Below are 15,697 nucleotides of genomic sequence, written 5' to 3'. Positions count from 1 at the left end.
ACTGAATATGTATATGCTTTTAAAATTTTCATTATTCCCTAAGGGAATATTGTCTGACAACTATTTACCTAGCATCGACATTGTATAAGGTATTATAAGTATATAGACATGATTTAAAGTATACAAGAAGGTGTGTATTGGTTACTTGCAAATAATATACCATTTTATGTAAAAGACTTGAGCATCAATGGACTCTGAAGGAACCAATTACCCACAGATATTGAGGGGAAACTGTGCCTTAATTCTGCTTACTAAATTATTGTAATTAAGCTACTATAGGTAGCTTAAAAGAGAAAAATGGTTTTCTTAAAATCCGGAAAACAAAATATTATAATAATAAACGAGCTATGTTTCCAATGAAAGTCGTGAACACCCATAATTCTTCTTTTATCAGCTAATTTAGCCTTATGTAATTAATGCTTATTTTACTTTATCTTGGATAGTAGTTCCATGATTCCATCATTTTATATATTAGGGTTCTGGACATTTTAACTTAGTCCACTGATCTAAAAGTTATCAGCAACCTGTATCCAAGAGTACTTGTCAGGGTCTTTTCCCTTAGAAGAACTTTGGACTGTAGCACATTACAAATACTTTTAGAGAAGTATTAAGAACTATAGATATCAAAACCTTAGAATAGCTGTATCTATAAATTTGATAAGAGTTCATCATAATAGTGATAGAATTGACAAGAAACTTTATTTCTATTACATACAGCATTTTAAAGTAGCAACTAGGATAATGACTGATGACGTCATACCAGGATCATCAGACTTCTATAAATTAGGACTCTACCACCAACAACATATCTACATGAATATAATTTAAAGAAGATTAACCATCATTTATTTTTAAACATTTGTCAATTATTCCCATATAATTTAACATATCAAACAAGTTTAATTATTTTAATATCTCTCTTTTACAAGGTAAAAAATACATCCTTTAGGGTTTCTAAGTCCTCACCTGGGAAATTCCTAAAGTTAGTTTGAGGTCAAAAGACTTAATTTAGAATTTGATTTTAAAGAATTTTGCCAGAGATTTCAAAAAGCTTATAACACTTAAGGTTAGGAAGACTCTCTGATGCGTCTGGGTTGTAGCTAGGCTTTTTCTTTTCTTTTGTTCTTTTTTTTTTTTTAAGTATCTAGAAAAAAGGACATGCACCCTCCAGTCTGATTTTTAGCTCCTCGTCCTAGCGCTCGGTTCTTACTGGGTTTGTGTGTTTTCAATGCCAGAAGACGAGTGGAACAAAACTCTCCGGGTCCATCCATCACCTTGGGTGGTTTTAATTTTTCCTTTTTCTTGTTAATTTTCTTTTTATTTTAAACTACCCATCTGCACCATGAACAGATTGTGCATCGGAAACCTCAGCGAGAACGCTGCCCTCTCGGACCTAGAAAGTGTCTTCAAGGGCGCCAAAACTCCAGGTCGGGACCCTTCCTGGTGGAGAGGTCCGCCTGTTTATCCCGGCCCTGCCCCTTGGGGCGTCACGGGCTAGCAGGGCCCTGTCCGTCGAGGCCACCATGGGCAAGCAGGGCCCTGCCCGTAGGGGCGTCATGGGCAAGCACGGCCCTGCCCATCAGGTAGTCATGTGCAAGCAGGGCCCTGCCCATCGGGGCCACCATGGGCAAGCAGGGCACTGCCCGTTGGGGCCACCATGGGCAAGCACGGCCCTGCTCGTCGGGGCCGTCATGTGCAAGCAGGGCGCTGCCTGTCGGGGCCACCATGGGCAAGCAGCACCCTGCCCGTCAGGGCCACCATGGGCAAGCAGGGCCCTGCCCATTGAGGTGTCACGGACAAGAAGGGCCTTGCCCATCAGGCCATCATGGGCAAGCAGGGCCCTGCCTGTCGGGGCCGTCATGGGCAAGCAGGGCCCTGCCCATCGAGGTGTCACGGGCAAGCAGGGCCGGCACGTGGAACAGCGCTCTCGCTTTGCAGGGGCGTCGGTCAGTATTGCCCCAGCAGAAGTGCCAGGTGCAAAAGTGAGGATGGTGATCATCACCGGACCGCCAGAGGCTCAGTTCAAGGCTCAGGGAAGAATTTATGGGAAAATTAAAGAAGAAGAGCTTGTTAGTCCTAAAAAGAAGTGGAACTTGAAGCTCACATCAGAGCACCGTCCTTTGCTGCTGGCAGAGTTATGGGAACAGGAGGCAGAACGATGAATGTTTGTCAGGCGCAGAAGCTGTTGTCCCTGGAGACCAGACGCCTGATGAGATTGGCCAAGGGGCTGTCAAAATAACTGGTCACTTCCATGCTTGCCAGGTTGCCCAGGGAAAAATTTAGGAAATTCTGACTCAGGTAAGGCAGCACCAACAGCAGGAGGCTCTGCAAAGTGGACTACCCCAGCCAAGGTGGAAGTAAAAGCTCAGGAAACAGCCCTCCACAGAGGCAGATGCCAAACCAAGCACAGATTGCTTAACCAACAGACGGGCGCTCACCCCTATCCAGAATCACATGTGCAAGTTTTTGCCTAGCCAGTTGTTCCTAAGGACCAGGCAACTTTTGAACTCCTGTCTCTGTGAGAATGTATACTTTATGCTCTCTGAAATGTATGACACCCAGCTTTAAATAAAGGGGGGGGAGGGGAGGGAAAGAGAGGAGCGCTCTGCACTTCCCTTTGTAGTCTCCCAACATAACAAATATTTTAATTTCTCTTACTATTCCCCCATAATGCAAGAAATTGGCTTAATGACACATTCAGTAAATTCCTCAGATATAAATAGATTTCTCCTAAATCCAATTGGTAAAATTGGATCACAATAATGATCACAGGAACTTAAATGTTAAGCCATAAGCATAGAAAAACTGTTCTCAGTTTTATTTTTATCTAACACTTTATTTTTCCCCCAAGAGAAGTGCTGAATGATGTCGGCAGGGGTATTAAACGTGGATCTGTACTCAGCCACCTCAGGTATTCAGTAATACAATGAAAAGCAAAATTGTTCCTTTTTTTGAAAATTTTATATACTTTATAAAGATGAAAGTCCAACTTTTTTAAAAAATAAATTTAAAATTTAGCACCTATCAGCTAACAGGCAAATAATTGAGAAAGAAGTTTACTTCTGGCGGCTGACACTTAAGCTAGAAAATTAATTTCAGGTTTTTTGAGGCTTTCAACACCGTTATTAGTTGAAAGATCCAATCAATGTCCAAGGATATGGAGCAGTGCCTATATTTGGAAAGCAGCGATACCATTTATTCTTTCATTTATAGTTGGGAAAGTTTTCAATGGCGCTAACAGAGCAAAGTGGTGGCAGGAGGATTTCGAACAGCTGGTTTAAATGGCTTTAGGAGATTTCGGGGTTTTTGTTTAGCTACATGACTGAGTGCATAAATGCTTTGTGCTTTTGACTATCACTACCCCAAGAAAGTGCATCAGTGAAGAGATGCAAGACTTTAAACAGATTGGGAAAAAGCAAGATTCAGCTTGTCTTACAGGATGCTTAGTTTGCCAATACACTTCAGACCAGATGGTCTCCACTTAGAGCAGACTCCGAAAGCAACTGCTTTGTGAAGACCAACGGGACAGTCAGAGAGGGTATGACAGTGTTTGAAGGCAACAAAGGGCTGCATCTTCACATGCCCAGCACTGACATGAGCCTCACTAGGCTATTTTGAAGATTTTTAAGCAATGATAAAGGGAAGTCCACCCAAAATATTACATAAAATGTAGTAGGATTTCTGTGTACTCTGCAACCAGTTATTTGCAAGTAAGTCAAAAAGTAGAGGATACATGAAAACAGTTTTTGGAATATAATTTCAATGACTGTGAAAACATCTGACCTTTGAGACTGAACTTGTTTGTCCATTCCTTAACTTGATGGCAAAGCCCCGTTATGTACAATTGTGTGGGTGTGGGTGGTCTCCAAGGCCATGCTGCTCTCTGAATTGTTTTTGTGTTGCATTTGTTAGTAGGATGGTCACAGTCATTAACACTGATCTGAAGGGCATATATAATAACTCTTAAATTAGTTCACCTCTTTCATATTTCAAGATGAATTTCTACACATACTAGATAAATTTTTATGAAGATCACATCATTTAGGCATTTTGGAAATTATTTGAAATTTTTTCCGAAAACCAGCTTATTTTGTAGTTTTATCATTTTTGTCACTGGATTTGCTTAGCAGTCATAATTTTTTTCCATACAATGAATTGCTAAAAAACATCACAGACTGGCTTTCTGGTTGGAATTCAGGTGAGATGTGTTTTAAGGCCAGAGTTCTTCCTCAATATTTGATTTTTTCCAATATTTGATTTTTTTAAAAACAAAGGTGCTGCATTTAAATCTGCTGGTTTCAATGCTGTCATTTCACTTCAGGCCTTTTAGTGTGGAAAATCATTTTACTTTTACTTAAGCATTGGTAATTTGGTACTAGCTAAGGAATAATTCTATAATTGAGTTCTGTACTCATCATATATGGATCATTCCCCCCTCTGTAATGTGCCCCAAATGCAGCTTCATTTCCCAATACCTTGATGCAGAATAAAGTTTTTCATTAAAAGAAAAAAGCTTATAACACTTAATTATAACAGAATCACAGGTCATTATAAAATAATGCCGTTCACATAGCCAGAGCAACAATTAAAACATTTAAAAAGTGAGTACAGAGGCACATAGTTAAAAAGAAAAAACGCCTTACACATTTAACAGAAACGACTCAATTTTCCCCCATAATCAAATACATTGATAAAGACAACTTGAAAGCATAAGAAATTATCTTGATAAGATAATACGTAGGCCAGGTACCTAAAGGTAGAGAGAAACTTTTCACAATTTATTAAAAGCAGAGGCTAATACTACCAGAGAAGTTGGTTGTTTTATGAACTAAAATAAAATCATAAGACTTTCCCACCTGCTCCCCACTGCCACCGGCTGACTGAGTGGACCCCCTCCAGGCCAAGGGGATATCCTAAAACTAAATTGCCTGCCACCAGGAGGGAGGTCAGACATGCCTCATCATGCCCCCTCCCTTCTTGGAGATATCCTTTGTAATTCATTCACAGGTCTAAGGCTATGCAACTAACCTGCAGGTCCTAGATTTACACAACAAATATATGTCCTGGTGCCTTGTCTCTGATTAACAGACCTCCTTATCTTAAAACATCCCAAGCCTTTAGACAAGGCTTCTTGTCTTTAACCAATTGAAAGTCAAAGAATCTTTAATCCCACCCATAACCTTTGTTAGCCCCCACTTCAAGATGGCCCACCTTTTCAGACCGAACCAATGCATGTCTCCCATGCATGGATTTATGACTTTACCTGTAACCCCTATCTCCCTGCAATGTATAAAACCAAATTGTAACCCAGCCACAGCGAGTCCACTAGCTCAAGGCTTCTTGGGTGTGGCTCGAGGTCATGGTCCTCAAATTTGGCTCAGAATAAACCTCTTTAAATTATTTTACAGAGTTTGGCTTCTTTTCCTTTGACAAGATTGGTGCCAAGACATAGAGCTCAGAGAAGACGCAGGACCCCTGAAGGAGTAGCCTGAACTCGGTGCCAGCTACCGGCCCAACCCTTTTGGGCCCTCCGACTCTGAGCTTCTCCTTTGTCGGGAACTGATAAGTCCTCCTGAGCTCTGGATCTCCCGTTTTTGTTTGATGGTTGGTTTACTCTCAGCTGGTTCTTTTCCTAGAAATTGTTATTTGGGATCCTAACTGAGATTTGGAGGTACATTCTGAAGTGTCTTCTCCGTCACATTTTCATAATAAAATTAATCTCAATTGGCTTTTCTGTGCATTTGTGAAAGAGGAACCCAAACTGTCTTGTTTGTAGATAAGTGAGAGATTGAGTTCCTCAGCTCCGAAGAGAAAGGGGCATTTTTCTCTTCCCAGGTGAAAGGCACCCCTGGGTAACTAGGGTCCTCAGTGGGAGTTGCCTGGGGTGATTCATTGAGGTGTAAGTGGCCAAACAGAGAAAGCCTCCAACAAATTAATTAAAAGAAGGCTCATACAGGAGACATAGGTATGAGCTAATCACTCCACATTTTGAGCTTTCTTGGAAATACTAGACCCCCAAAAGAGAAGCTGAGACGTGTAAGAGGGTGGGACCGACTCACTGGTCAAACATTGAGGAGCCCCTACCCACAATCAGCAGTCTCTCATCCATGACACAAAACCCTGGACTACAATTCGGTTGCTGCTTTTAAAGAAAAATGGAGAACTTGTTTGGAGGTTCTAGCAGGGGAGCGCAGCTACTCATATACCCTTGACCGAGGACCGGTCCTCCTCTAGCGGGGAAGGTCGTCCTCTTTGATCGAGCGCACAGCTTTGGGAGGGAGGCACGTGGAGCAGTGAGGGAGGAAGGGGACACCCGCCCAGCCAGCCAGATCAGCGGAATCAACCCTGGCGATCAGTGGGGTGACAGATGTGGCAGCCAGATCGCCCTCACATCCAAATGGAGGGGGAAAAGTCCTTTAAAAATGAGGAAAGACAAGGAGTATGACCCCCTAAAGGTCTTCAGTTGGTTTATGCACCTCTACTTGCAAGTATTTGCATAAACAGGAAAGGTTCAAATGTATTTTCACACAATATGGCCAGGCACCTGTGTTACCTCCAGAGTTCTGTATATATCAGTTTGCACACACATTTCAAACACCATTCTTTAAAGCAGTTGTTACCACATTGAACAAAATTAAAAGACATACCACAGAAAAGATGGCCATAGTATATACCTCCTCTATCATAGAAAGGTGTTAAACAAACGTGTATTTTTGTAGCTATTCTTGGAAATATTTAACACACTTATTAGCACTTGCTCATGCAGTGGATTAAACATGACAGGTATAAACTGCTGCATCTGGTAAGTGAACATTGATTCCCAAGTGAAGACTATAGTACGGTGCACACAGCTTACTTTGGGCTCCACCATACAAAAGATGAAGCCAGTTCTGATGTGGGTTTTGGCTAGTGTTTGAATGTAGCTGTGAATGGAAACCCTTTGCATATGGAGTTCAGTCCTAGCTATATTGGGTTAAAAATGGACTCAGACATAAACCTTGCAAACTGGCTAATTCAAGAACTCTCTTACAGTCAGGGCAATGATCAGCTTTTATATTATGTAGTCAGTCTTATAAATAGTGAAAAATGAATAGTTTACCCTCTTTTTCTGTCCAAGAAGGCCATAATTTATGATTTTTATGATCTACTTCTCATTAATCATCTCATCTAATTCTTTTATAATACTATACATAAACACAAACATTCAGGTTTGACACAAGTATAGTGAATGCTACAAATTCATGCCACAAGTATATGCTTTTAAATTTGTGTTGGCAGGGGAATGAACAAAATTAAGATTCATGGTAAAGAAAGCTTTAGATGATGCAATATTCATTGCATTCAAAGAACTCTGGTGTCCTTAAAGTATGATTCTGATAATTTATCTGGCTGTTACTCATTGGTGCAGTAGGAGTTTTGAGTTGGCATGACTTTTTACTCCCAAACCATTTGTGATTTTGTGAACACATTTCCATGCATGATGCAACATTTTGGCCACCCTTCCCGTTCCTGCTTTTTCATTCTTATTCCTCAGTTTTTCATTAGGACTCTGAGGCTGCAGCACTTCCAGAGCATTGTAAGGCTGATCAGCTAGGCTCTCTCCTTTGCCATTGTCTTCAGTTTGGTAGCTTTCTCAGTTCATTTCATCCACCAGCGGCCTTCCATTTTATTTCATAATCCCAGAGAGTTTTAAAATCTCTCATCTTCATATTACATCTTTTTGACTATCATTTACTCTCATTTATTAGAAAATATGGGCTTTCTGTGTATGCCAACTCTGTGGATTTGAATGGGGATACTTCTGTGTCTTCAGTGTTAATTAATAATATACTTTATTCTCATTTGTTATGGTACTTTGATTTTTTTCCTGCTGATTTTCTTGAATTCTATATAGGTTCTAGTTATCAGCCCTTTATCGGATATGTAGCATGCGAATATTTTCTCCCATTCTGTAGGTTCTCTATTTGCTCTCATAATAGTTTTTTTGGCTTTGCAGAAGCTTTTTAATTTGATCAGGTTCCATTTATTTATTTTTGTTGTTGCTGTGATTGACTTTGGGGTCTTCTTCATAAATTATTTGCCTAGGCCAATGTATATAAGAGTTTTTCCAATATTTTCTTCTAGAATTATTATAGTTTCACGCCCTAGGTTTAAGTCTGTTAACCACCATTAGTTGATTTTGGTGAAAGGTGAAAGGTGCAGATCCTGTTCCAGTCTTCTATGTGTGGTTATCCAGTTTTCCCACCACCATTTATTGAATAAGGATTATTTTCCCCAGTGTATGTTTTTGTCTGCTTTGTCAAAGATTAGATAGCTATATGACTTTAAACTATACTACAAGACTATAGTAACTAAAACAGCATAGCACTGGCACAAGAACAGGGACATACCCCAGTGGAACAGAACTGAGAACTCATGAGTAAAGCAGTTCTTGCTTTGAAAAATTGCTATGTCAATAACTCATGACATGACTTTAAAATTGTAAGCTAAAGAAAAAAAAAAAATTCAGACAACTGACTTGTTTGGAAAAAAAAAGAAAAATAAATAAATAAAATTGTAAGCTTAACTATTCTCAAATACAAAATACATAAAATAGGCAAATACAAAATACATAAAATACATAAAAATATCTCCTCAGGGTATATGGGAATATATAATATAAAATGCATAAAAAGTGCTAAGATGGGTCCTAGAAATTACAAATTGTTAATACAATTTAGCTATTTTTTGCTGCACCAATTTGTAACAAAAAAAGTATAGCTCTGCTCTCTTAAAAGAAAAAATAGTATCTCATTCGCAACATTTCACATTTTATTGAGTAATAACATACTATTTTGATTTTGACTCCATGTTTTTATTAAAAATAAAGAGATGTTATGAAAGTCAGATTCATCTGTTGTGTTTATTCCATAAAAGTATGTGTGCATAAATTTTTTACAAATTTTATTCCTCATCTTTTGACTTTGCATTTTGCTTTTGTTGTTTTTTAACTTATTATTTTAACTTATATATTTTTATTTATTTTATTTTTATATATATTTTATATTTTTATATATTTTATTTTATTTATTTTAACTTATTATTTTAACTTAATATTTTAGGGTTGTATTGGGCGCTCATGTCGAGAAGTTTTACATTTAAGGAATTGGACACTGTGTGATGCAAATAACCATTGCCAAGGACATGGGGTAAGTAACTGTTACTCTCTTCTTAAGTATAAATGTTTTAATCCACATCAATGACATTTTCCATAGTAATAAAGTTCACAATTATTTGTTGTGAAAATTTCATTTGGAAAATTGCCATTAAATGAGGAGAGTAGATTTCATCATTTATACATGTACATTATTTATGTTTATAATCAATCAGATTGCTAGAGTTTTCATGAGCAAATAACTATGAACTTTATACAAATATGCAATGTGAAACATTATTATAATGTTTGATTAAGATTGTGAAATTTTGGAAATGAGTTTATTAAGGATTATACATATACATTTATACATACATGTTTATATTATTTATAATTTTACGTATAAATTTATAAACATTCACAAACTATTAAACACATTGCTTTTAATCTAATATTTTTCTGGGATCAAAGTTTTCTATACATTCAGATCTGTTTCATCCTTCAAAGGCTTCAATTTATGTCCCCATACAGTACAAATACAATATTTGAAATGTCATTTATTGGATGGCCTTTCAAATAATGTTAGATTTTAACTATTGTGAATAGTGGTAAAGTAGACATTGCTGTAAATTCACCTTTGCACACTTATCTGATTTCTTAAATAATTAGCAATGTAATCTGATTGGACCAAATATTTGCACTATTTGAATTTTCATAAGCATTATATTGGCTTCAAGAAACATTATGCCATTTTGTTCTCCCATCAATCATGTACAAAAGTGTATTTCCTTATATTCTAGCCAGACTAGTTTATTAGTCTTTTTATTCTCTTCTAACATGCTGAATCCATTAGGAATTTGATTTTATTTGATAATTTTTAACAGTTTTTGACAGTTTTTAAGTATATATGGTCATATTTTTCATTGGCATTTCTATTTGTCTATCCATTATAAATTTACCTACTAGGTTATAGAAATTTTGTTAACTTTGTAGATTTTTCCAAGCATGCTTTTTGCTTTAACTTTGTGGCCAATGTTTTCTACCATTCTGATGATTCTTATTTTATGTTGTAATTTCGATAAAAAGCGACATGTCTCTGTGTCTTCAAACAGTTTTTTCTCCCAATATGTCCTATTATTTGCAATATATTTTTATTTCTTTTCTTTCTTATTTACTTTTAATGTACTTTCTTATTTATGTATGAACTTATTTCTGAATTCTCTACTAGCCCTTTCCTAGTCATTTGCCACATCACAATTATGCAAATTTTCTCACCTTCCACATACATTTTGCTATGTGAATCTCATTAAGCAAACTTCTAACTTTTGGCTTTTTTCTCATTTTCATAAAAGTTTGGCTATTATCACAGCTATATTTTTAAATCTAGCACAATTATCATTCTATATTTTATTATCATTCTATATTTTAGAATAATAATATCATTCTAAATTATCATTCTATATTTTAGCTTCATAATCTCTATGCTTTCTATTAGAAGACATTTGAATTTAATCAAGGATGTTATTTACCTTTATTTGGAAATAAAAGAGACAAATAAGACAATGTCTCTATGATATTTAAAAATATATTACATGGACATTTATTGTACTACTTTTTATGTTGAAAATTATTTCCACATTAAATTAAAAACTCATTATACTAAATTATAATGTTTTAATAATTTACATTGACTAACAATCAAAATAATGCATTTAATTTTTATGTTGTATATAAAATGTTCTTATTTCATTTTGTTTTGGTTTTAGATTTGCAACGATGTCCTTAATTGTCATTGTGATGCTGGATATTTTCCCCCAAAGTGTGATTTAGACCCACAATCACCAGGAGGAAGCATAGATGATGGGAATTGGTCTCCAGGAGGTTAGTCTTTAGAACAGTGTGTTCCAATAAAGTTCTCTGCCTTCATAGAGATGGTCTATATCCCCACTGTCCCATGTAGTTATTGAACACCTGACGTGTGGATAGTGCAATGAAAGAATTGAAATTTCAACTTTATTTTACTTTATTTAATTTAAATTTAAATAGCCATTGTGGTTGGTGACTGCCATACTTCCAACCAAAATTGTGTGTCTTTTAATTCTAATCAAGAAGTGAAAAGCTTAAAGCTTCCTCTCTTAATTTTAACCATGGTTTCCAGAATATTTCTTTTTATAACTCAGAGTTTTGTACATAGGCATAGTTAACTTATAGAAAAGGTGATAGTTTTACTATGTAATCTGTCTATGGCAAGGACATTGCCTATTATGATGTGCTGTATAGTTCACAGCCAAATGGAATCTCTGAATTTAACTGTAATATCAAAAGGGAAAAACAATTAAATCTTCCACACCCACAGTATATTAATGGTATGTGGAACTATTTTTATATTTATTTGGTGAAAAGTCATGAGCAAATATAAAATATTTGCATTTTCTAAACATAATTTTTATAGTTAGAACTATATATCTGAATAAATACTTGAGATATGGATTTGTATGTCAAATATACTGAGGCAACAATTATATTTCTAATTAACTGTAGATGTATGAATAAATTAATACAGCAGCTTGAGACACAGGAGCTAAAGGCTTGAAGGTTAAGAACAAAATATATCTCAGAAAGTTTGTTGGAATATGTTTCCTTGCTCCCACAATTTAGAATTTTGGGTATTTTGATAGTAGATGTTACTGAAAAAAGTAAAGTTTCAGTTAGTTTAAGTTGAAACAAATATATACATACATAAATTAAAAGAAGGGTAATTTAACCTTCACTCATTTGGGCAGTGTCCAATTTTAAGCTATTCTACATAAGTCAGTGATGATATTCATGTAGAAGATTCTGTATGAAAGTAAAATTTTACTTCTCTGGGATATATACCCAAGAGTGAAATTGCTGGGACATATTGCAAGCTATATATAGTTTTAAAAGCAAGAGTCAAACTATTTTCAGGTGGCTATACTATTTGACACTCTCAAAAATAATATAGGAATAACCGACGTGTTTGCACATTCACCAACAATTCATGGTAACACTATTTTTAAATTTTGCCATTCTATTAGCTATATTAATATCTCATTGTAGTTTTAATTTGCACTTCATCAGGGATGATGATTTTGAGTACCTTTAATGTGACTATTTGGCTATATATCCTATTCAGTGAAAGTGTCATTTAAATATACAGTTTGGAGAGATTTTATGTATTATTGATACATGTGTGTTGTTGGATGTGTGATTTGCATATATTTTGTCCAAGTCTGTAGTTTTTTTTTTTTTTTCTCAGAACAAAATTTCTCTTTTTATAAAATTTATTTATTTATTTTATTTCAAATTATTACAGGGGTACAAATGTTTCTGGTTCTGTGTATCAAATTTATTATGCTGAGTCAGGATTGTAAGTGTGCCCATCACCAAGATAATGTTCATTGTACCTGTTAGGTAGATTTTTGCCCACTCCCTCTAACCACCTTTCCCCTGCTTGATTTCCACTGAGTTTTTCTTCCCTCTGTGCACATGTGTGTTCATCTGTCAGTTTCAATTTAATAGAAAGTGCATGTAGTGTTTGTTTTTCTATTCAGTAGTTACTTTCCTTAGGATAATGGTCTCCAATTCCATCCAACTTTTTGCAAAAGGTCTTAATCCATGTTTCTTCATGGTCACCTGGTATTCCATGGTATACAAAGACCAGATTTTGTTGATCCATGCATGAATTGAGGGGCATCTTGGTTGATTGTGATCTTGGTTGATCTTTACAATTGTGAATTATCCTTCAATAAACATTAACATGCATGAGAAAAGGACTTCGCTTCCTTTGGGTTAATATGAAGTAGTGAGATCACTGAATCATCTGGTAGGTCTACTTTCAGTTCTTTGGTGAATCTCTACACCATTTTCCATAGAAGTTATGCTAATTTGCAATTCCACCAACAGTGTATGAGCCTTCCTTTCTCTGTGCATCCATGCCAGCATCTATTGTTTGGGGACTTTTTGATAAAAACCATTCTGCCTGGGGTAAGGTAATAATTCATTATAATTTTTATTTGCATTTCCCTGGTGACTAGTGACTTTGAGCATTTTTTCATGTTTATTGGCCATTTGTCTAACTTCTCTTGAAAAGCTTCTGTTCATGTCTTTTGCTCATTTTTTAATGAGGTTGTTTGATTTTTTCTTGCTGATTTGCTTGAATTCTTTGTAAATTCTTGTTATCAGTCCTTCATTGGAGGCATAGCTTGTGAATATTTTCTCCCATTATGCAGATTGTCTATTTGCTCTGTTAATTATTTCTTTGGCTGTGCAGCAGCTTTTTAGTTTAAGTAAATCCCATTTATTTACTTTGGTTGTTGCTGTGATTGCCATTGGCTCTTTGTTTGTAAATTCATTGCCTAGGCCAATATCTAGAAGAAGACTTTTTCCCACATTTTCCCCCAGAATTTTTATGGTTTCATGCCTTATATTTAAGTCTTTTATCCATGTTGAGTTAAGTTTTATGAGTGGTGAGAGATAGGGGTCCTATTTTATTCTTCTGCATGTGGCTACCCAATTTTCCCAGCACCATTTATTGAATAGGTTTTCTTTTCCCTAGGGTATATTATTGTCTGCTTTGTCAAAGATCAGTTGGCTATAGGTAGATGGTTTTATATCTGGGTTCTCAGTTCTTTCCTGTTGGTCTATGTCTCTATTTTTGTGCTAGCACCTTGCTCTCGTTACTATAGCCTTGCAGTAGAGTTTAAAGTTTGGAAAGGTGATGCCTCCAGATTTGTTCCTTTTGCTTAAGGTTGCTTTGTTATCTGGGGTCTTTTCAGGTTCCAAACAAAGTGTAATTTTGGAAATAATTTGGAAATTATTTTTTCTAGATCTGTGAAAAATGATGTTGGTATTTTGATGGAGATTGCATGAATCTGTAAGTCATTTTGGATGGTATAGACATTTTAACCATGTTGTTTCTACTGATCCATGAGCATGATATATTATTCCATCTGTTTGTGTCATCTGCAATTTTGTTCAGTGTTTCATAGTTCTCTTTATAGAGATCTTTCATCTCCTTGGTTAAATATATTCCTAGGTTGTTTATTTTCTTTGTAGCTATTGTGAATGGCATTGAGTCTTTTCTTTGACTCTAGGCTTGACTATTACTGGTATATAGGAATGCTATTGACTTGTGTACATTGATTCTGTAACTGAGGCATTGCTGAATTTATTATCAATTCCATGAGTCTCTTGGAGTTGTCTTTGTGGTTTTCTGGATATAAGATCATGTTGTCAGCAAAAAACTACAGTTTGAGCTTCTTTTCCCCTCTTTGGACACCCTTTATTTCTTTTTCTTGTCTGATTGCTCAGGCTAGAACGTTCAGCATTATGTTGAATCAAGGTGGTGACAGTGGGTACCCTTGTCTTGTTCCAGTTCTTAGTGGAAATGCTTTGAACTTTTCCCATTCAATATGATGTTGGCTGTGGGATTGTAATACATGACTTTTATAATTTCAGGATATGTTCCTTCTATGCTTAGTTTTCTGAAGGGTTTTTTATCATGAAATGGTGCTGAATTTTGACAAATCATTTTTCTTCATCTATTGAGATAATCATCTGGTCTTTGTTTTCACTTATTCTTATGTGGAGAAACACATTTATTGATTTATGTATGTTGAACCATCCTTGTATCACTGTGATGAAGCCCACTTGGTCATGGTGGATTATTACTTTTTTATGTGCTTTTGAATTCAATTTGATAGTAATATTCTAGGAATTTAGAATGTACTGGCCTGTTGTTTTCTTATTTTCTTGTGTCCTCACCTTGTTTTGGTATCAATGTAATATTGGTTTATAGAATAATTTAGGGAGCATTCCCTCCTTCTCAATGTTATGCAATAATTTCTGCAGTATGTGTACCAGCTGTTTTTTGGAAGTCTGGTAAAATTCAGCCCTGAATCCATCTGATCTGGGACTTTTCTTTGTTGGAAGATTTTTTATTACTGCTTCAGTCTCACTGATTGTTATTAATCTGTTCAGGAATTCTATTTATTACTCATTGTCTTGGGAGATGGTATGTTTCCAGGAATTTCTCTGTTTCCTCTATTTTTTCTAATTTATATGTGTAGAAATTTTCATAGTATTTATAGATTATATTTTCTTTTTCTGTTGTATCAGGTGTAATACCTTATATTTAATTTCTGAATGAGCTCATGTGGGTCCTTTCTTTTCTATTGCTGCCTAATCTAGGATGAGGTTGATCCATTTTGTTTATATTTTCAATGAACCAACTATTTGTTTCATTGACACCTTGTATTATTTTTGTTTAGTTCTGCTCTGACCTTAGTTATTTCTTTTCTTCTGCTGGCTTTCAGTTGGTTTTGCTCTTCCTTTTCTAGTTCCTTGAAATGTGTCATTACGTTGTTAAAATGTGACCTTGCTGTCTTTTTGATATAGGTCTTTAAGGCTATGAATTTTCCCCTTAGGACTGCTTTTACTGCATTCTACAGTTTTGATAGCTTCTATCCCCTTCGTTATTCAGTTAGAGGAATCTTTTGAGTTCCATATTAATTTAATTATTCATGCAATAATCATCCAGAA

General features: G+C 35.8%; 1 protein-coding gene and 1 pseudogene across 1 annotated transcript in view; both read left to right on the top strand.

The window, feature by feature from the left end:
* Positions 1-15,697, top strand: part of LOC105878174 (A disintegrin and metallopeptidase domain 3) — a 118,710-nt gene that overhangs the window by 90,970 nt on the left and 12,043 nt on the right. Inside the window, exons 17-18 of the mRNA XM_075997194.1 lie at positions 9,102-9,188; positions 10,900-11,014. Coding sequence (XP_075853309.1) covers positions 9,102-9,188; positions 10,900-11,014 — 202 coding nt within the window. The remainder of the gene's footprint in view (positions 1-9,101; positions 9,189-10,899; positions 11,015-15,697) is intronic.
* LOC105878173 (insulin-like growth factor 2 mRNA-binding protein 3 pseudogene) lies at positions 1,524-2,550 on the top strand (annotated as a pseudogene).

This window comes from Microcebus murinus, chromosome 24 (genome assembly GCF_040939455.1).
Source record: "Microcebus murinus isolate Inina chromosome 24, M.murinus_Inina_mat1.0, whole genome shotgun sequence".
Classification (NCBI taxonomy): domain Eukaryota; kingdom Metazoa; phylum Chordata; class Mammalia; order Primates; family Cheirogaleidae; genus Microcebus; species Microcebus murinus.
This window is presented reverse-complemented; position numbering and strand designations above follow the sequence as displayed.